Here is a 6,205-nt window from a genome sequence, read left to right as displayed (position 1 = left end):
TATATATATATATATATATATACCTATATATATTCCTATATGCTGCAGTCAGTATTTTTCCATAGCAGAGCCGCTGTCACTGTTAGCTGCTGGAAGCTGACCCTTGTGCCCCCTTCTTTGTGTGGGCATTGCTCCATGCACAGTAGATAAGGCAGACTGCCAAGAAATGCGGAGCATAATCCCAGACTACAAGTCATGTTATTGCCATGGGAACATTTTCATTCTCTTCTCACAGTAATTGAAGGAATTCAAACACTAGACTGCTGGCTCATTGTCAGCTCTTTTTTTTTATTCTAAACATCCCTCCTTTTTAGAACAGATTTAAAGTTATATTACAACATACAGTATATGTTTAGTGTGCAGTTAAACTCTTTGTCTGCATAGCTAATTTAATTGTCAGTGTTTTCTATACAAATCTTTTTTTTTTTTTCCATTGTGACCTACCGCTTTTTAGAAAATGCAAAGCTTTGGCATTATGTAAAAAATGTAATCTAATCCCGCTCTTAGGACTTTCACTCGCAATTTGAATTCATTGCAATTTGGCTCTTTGAAGGGTAACATTTTCACTGTGCACAAACTGACACATATGGCTTTTATTTACTGACATTATCCATAACATGGACTTAAAAAAACCATTGCTGGAACAAGACGACTGATATAGGCTTTACAATATGAGGTTCCTACAAGAATATGGGTACAACACGCTGGGGTAATTATAAAGGAGCCTGCAGAAACTGGTTCTTCAGCAGTTCTGGACAATACGCTACTTATATGGATTAGTTTAAAAGAAAGAAACTAGATTGTTTCTTGGTAAGCTGAATAATGTTTAGTTATACACAGAGTTTGTATTTATTTAAGGTTAAAGCTGGGTATACGCACTTCATCAAGGCCTGGCCGAAATTCGATGCATGGGTGCCGCTGTCGACACCTTTCTGACCGACAATCTTTGATCAGCTGATAAAAGGAGCATGTCAGAAAATTGTCAGCCGAACAGAGCTAGCAACCATTGAGCTGCCAGCTCTGTTCAGGTATTCTGACAGAGGCTGCCGGCCACTGTCAGAATACAAAAGACACAGCAAGAGATTCCTTGATCAATGCTCGTAAGCATTGATGGAGGAATCTGTTCTGTTTTCTTCTTTAGCAGGCAGGTTGAATGAAGAAAATAGAAGCGTGAATACCTGACTTAAGTTTACTTTCTAACCATATATTTAGGGTGTAACATGAAACATAGTTATGTCAACAGCACCACTCTATTCCTCCCCCCCACACTTACCTTCATTACAGGGTCCTCCTCCCCACAGGCTGCTGTCACTTTTTAAATTCAGAAGGAGAGACTACCTGTCTACCACCGGTGCTCAATGGACTACAAGTGCAGTTTAATCCATTCATTCTTCCTTTTGCCCATGTTACTGAATGTCCGTACATTGGTATGAATAGGGAGTCGCAAGAGCCTGACCATTGCACTCACCATTAACTGAACATGGTCACAATACTCTGCAGATTCAAATGCAAAAAAACTACTTTTTTTTTTAATTAATGTGTAAGCATTTATTGATTTTTTTTTTTTTTTTTTTTTGCAAAAGCTGAACTATGCCTTCAAGGCTGACTTCACACCTATACATCTTCATTATATTGTGGTCTTTTTATTGCTGAAGGAGGTTAGGTTGTCATGCACTGACATGTGCTCCCTTTCCCATCAGTAGGCCCATAACACATGTCAAGGCTTGAACAAAATTTGATATGAACTTTTTCAGCCAATGCACTGCACAGATGTAACCTAGCACTATGAAAGACAATGGCAAACCTATTCAGATGAGTTAATGTGTCATTAAAACATAAAGATAAAATAAAGATGTGAATGGACTCTGAAAGTCTTTCTATCTATCTATCTATCTATCTATCGTTCGTTCGTTCTGTCCATCACCATTTATCTATTTTTTTACTCCTGAAGGACTCGCAAAGCAATGGGAGGATCGCTAACATTTAAAGCTGCCCTAACTGAAAGACTTGCCTTAATTCATCCATCAAGAGAACAAGTGCAGGCTTTGATCACAGAACATCCTCCAAGGCTGACTGAAGGAATACAGTGAGTTTATTTCTTTAACAGAGTCAGTTTAAATACCATAGAGAATAGCACAAAGATCAAAACTGATAAAATGCACCAAATGAATGTGGCAGATACACTGTCTGGCCAAAAAAAAGTTACAACCTGGATTTCAGGCAGTGTTATGATCTGGGTTGCTCAGCTGGTCAAGTTTAGGTTCAGCAACATTGTCCCCAAAAAATTAGGTCAACTGCCTACCTGAATATACTGAATTACAAGGTTTTTCTATGAATGGATTTTTTCTTCCCTGATGGCATGGGTATATTCCAAGTTGACATTGCCAGGATTCATCGGGTTAATATTGTGAAAGAGAGGTTCAAGGAGCATGAGACATCATTGTCACACATGGATTGGCAGTCCAGACCTTAGCCCCATTCAGAATGTTTGGGATGTTCTAGAGAAGACTTTCCGCAACGGTCTGACTCTCCCATCATTACTACAAGATGTTAGTGAAAATAAATACAACTCTGGAGGTAAATAAATGTTGTGACATTGCATAAGCTTATTAAAATGATGCCACAGCGAATGCATGCCGTAATCAATGCTGAAGGAGGTACAACTAAATATTAGTGTTTGACCTTTTTTTGGCCAGGCATTGTATGAGAACTCCTCCTTATGATACTACTGTTTATAGGCCCAAAAAATGTGGAGTTTCATCTCCAGAGTATGGAGGCTATTTGTTTGTCCCTAATATTTTCCGGCTTGCATAGTAACCTTTGAGTTGGCAATAAAGTTAAACTCGAGGAACATCTTTGCTTCTGTTACTGACAGAGTAGGGAAAGATTAGAAGCACTATCATTTTTTATTGCTGTCTGTGTCTCACTCAGGAGACCTTTTCTCTTTTCCTGTCTCGAGAAACAACAGGATGTAGAATAAAAATGACTCAAGGTGAGAGGAAATCCCAGATTTCAAAGTTGTCACTAGAACAGATACCCCATTGGGAGATGTATTCCTTATTTCCTGTTTTCCACCTCACCCCCTGTTTTGGTGACAGCTGTCACCAGGCAAATTCAAAATGTTACATTTGCACATGAAACAGAAGGTGAGGTAAATTCCCCTCAATTTGGAAAGAAATAAAGGAAAATCTCGCCAAGGGGATTGGTTTCATATGTAAATTCTGTAGAAAATAGAGACAAGAATTGTGTTTGTTGCAATAGGTAAAGCCTTCATTTTGCACCCATTTTATATACTGGTCTTAGTCACTGTAAGCTTGTTTTGTAAAATAGATTACTTAGGCCATGTACTATAAAGAATAATTCCTGTGCTTTTCTCTTATTAAGGAATCTGATTCACCGCCTGCACCAGAGAAATGTGCAGGTCTTCCTTATATCAGGAGGATTTCAGAGCATTGTGGAGCATGTAGCTGCAGAGCTGGACATCCCTCTGAGTAATGTCTATGCCAATAGACTCAAGTTCTACTTCAATGGTTAGTCATGCACCTGACATTTCAACAAAAAAAAGATTTTAACAGGTTTAGCTTCTTTCTTTATATTGACAGAATAAAAATAAACATTTAATTAGGATTTATAATGATGTTTCTGCTGAAATCATTTCATGATGATGAATTTGTTTTTATCACAATGAATATGTAGAAACAGTAAAAAAAATTATCACGAACAGTGAAGCTGTTATTAATTTGGAAGCTGACTGGATAGTAGATGTGCATTGATGATGGAACTCTATGGCAGTGCATGTAACCCTTTTGTGATTAAATCTAATTCCAAACCAAATATTTTGCTCACATTTTGAATAAAGTTGAGCTTTGAATATATGTTGGGATTTTATTCTACTTGTGAAATTCCAGTCATCAGTACACCAAAAGTGATCCTCGTAAAACCTTCCTTTTATTATAGCATGACATAAAAGCATCGGGATCAAATGTTCTGACGCATTTCAGTCTGATCAGAGGGTCTTAGTCTTAACTCCTTTGACTAAGGCCCTTGGTTCTGGCTGAAACGTGTCAGCATGTTTATTGCTACTCCTTTTGTGTCATGATATAATAAAGAAAATGATTACGAGAATTGCTGTTTGTGTGCCAGTGATTGGAATTTGATTGATAGCAAGAGTTGACAGGAGCCCCTGCTGAGCGCCGAGGTTCCATTGCTGGATAGGACCATGTAGAGAACATTTTTTATTTTGAATTTTATTCAAGTTATGGCTCTAGTCGGAGATTTCTGCTCTTTATCTCTGTCATGCCTGGAGTAAAAATTAGGGGGACGGGCAGGGGCCACAGGATGACACATGCAGCACTATTTAATTTGAGGATTTAATATTTTAAGAAAAATATAGGTAAACCTTCTACTGGACACTTACAACTATTTCTCAACATTATCAAGTGAGTAACTATGTTTCAAGTGCAGTGTATACCAACTGTCACTCTGGGGAAAAAAGGGAAATATTTATTTTAACAAATGATATATAGTATATGTAGTCGACTTAAGAACTGACATATATTTGTTACTAACAAAAAATGTGATTTGTAAATAAAGTCAAATACAGATGAGAGGAGAAATTGAGAATATTTGTCTTACGAACAGCCACTTAATACAGGATATACACATTACACGTTATGGATTTGCTACATCTAATCAGGGAATAGCTTATATTTTTTGTGAGGTGTTGAGTGGAGGATGCTAAATATACCTTTTTTTTTACGTAAAATCAAGCGACCGGTGTGTTGTTGAACTGACAAATGTAAATGAAATTGTAATCTTAATAGTTAATATAGACTGCTGTAAATATGGAATAAATTTGTTTACGGCGGAATGCAGCACTTTTATGTACAGTTTTTAGTTGCTTGCTGCAAATAAAATGTGCTAAATATTATCTTTGTTAGACCTTTTTTGTGAATGGCATTACAAAACACATTTTGCAATTTAAAAAAAAAATCTTTATTTATTTGAACCATTTTATGTTTTAAGGTGAATATGCTGGGTTTGATGAGACACAGCTTACTGCAGAATCCGGTGGTAAAGGAAAAGTCATTGGCCTTCTCAAGGAAAAGTATGGCTTCCGTGATGTAGTTATGATTGGAGACGGTGCTACAGATATGGAAGCATGTCCCCCTGCTGTAAGTCTGGTATTTTTATATAAGTAAATAATGATATTAAAGTTGAACCCCAGCTATAAAGAATTATATACACCGGCCACCCATAACATTAGGACCACCCGCCTAATATTGTGTAGGTACCCCTTTTGCTGCCAAAACAGCCCTTTTGAGGCATAAAATCCACTAGACCTCTGAAGGTATGCTATGGTATCTGGCCAGATTTTGCTCCTGGACTGGACAATACAGCACAGAGGAAGGTTAAAAATATACTTCTCATAATATCTGCCACAGTAGCCATATATACTTACTGTGCCTCCCCCATAGAAGTACAGTTCATCCTTCGCCCCAAAATGTTACATAGTTAGTCAGGTTAAAAAAAGAGTTTAACCTATAGAGAGAAAAATGTGACTGAAGTGCTGGGGAGGTTGGGAGGCATGAGCCACCTCCAGCATGGGAGGCAGGTTACCTGGCTAGGAGGAGGTCTAAGTGGGGTGAGGATCACTTCTTAGGGTACTTACAGTATGTAGTTGGCAGGCTAATGTGGCGACCAGGATTTGTCCAATTTATGCATTTTTTTATAGGAGAATCTGCAACAGTGTATACTATTTTATTATTATTTAAATAATGTATTCATTATAATTTATAGTGAATTATAATATATTATAAGTAAGCTCCTCTCCTCCCTCTTCATCAGCGTAGTGCAGAGTGATTTCCTCCCCTCCTCTCCTCCTCAGTGTACTGTGAAGTAATACAAATGTTTTATTAGCAGTCACGTGACTACAAAGCTACAACGGGTGTGTCCGCGGGGCTGGCAGGCAGTAACATTTTCAAGGCCAACAACACCTTAGGACTTTAGATTTTGGTGGAGTGACGTCATTGTTCTAAGAATTTAGCTGCATTGTGGCCCCTCTATAGACAGACACACTTGCCTGAGCTTTACAGTCACGTGACTGCTTAGAACAAGATGTAAAAAAGTATTTGCATTGACATTTATTAGCATCTATATATTTAAAAATTTGCTATGGGGCCCTGTGATTTCTAGTTATGCCCAT

The 6,205-nt window shown here is 37.7% G+C and overlaps 1 protein-coding gene across 1 annotated transcript in view; it reads left to right on the top strand.

Moving 5' to 3' along the window:
• Positions 1-6,205, top strand: part of PSPH (phosphoserine phosphatase) — a 9,205-nt gene that overhangs the window by 2,104 nt on the left and 896 nt on the right. Inside the window, exons 2-4 of the mRNA XM_018571018.1 lie at positions 1,952-2,086; positions 3,385-3,530; positions 5,026-5,174. Of these exons, the coding sequence (XP_018426520.1) occupies positions 1,952-2,086; positions 3,385-3,530; positions 5,026-5,174 (430 nt within the window). The remainder of the gene's footprint in view (positions 1-1,951; positions 2,087-3,384; positions 3,531-5,025; positions 5,175-6,205) is intronic.

The sequence above is a fragment of the Nanorana parkeri genome, unplaced genomic scaffold (genome assembly GCF_000935625.1).
Source record: "Nanorana parkeri isolate BGI_ZX_2015 unplaced genomic scaffold, ASM93562v1 scaffold1654, whole genome shotgun sequence".
Taxonomy (NCBI): Eukaryota; Metazoa; Chordata; class Amphibia; order Anura; family Dicroglossidae; genus Nanorana; species Nanorana parkeri.
This window is presented reverse-complemented; position numbering and strand designations above follow the sequence as displayed.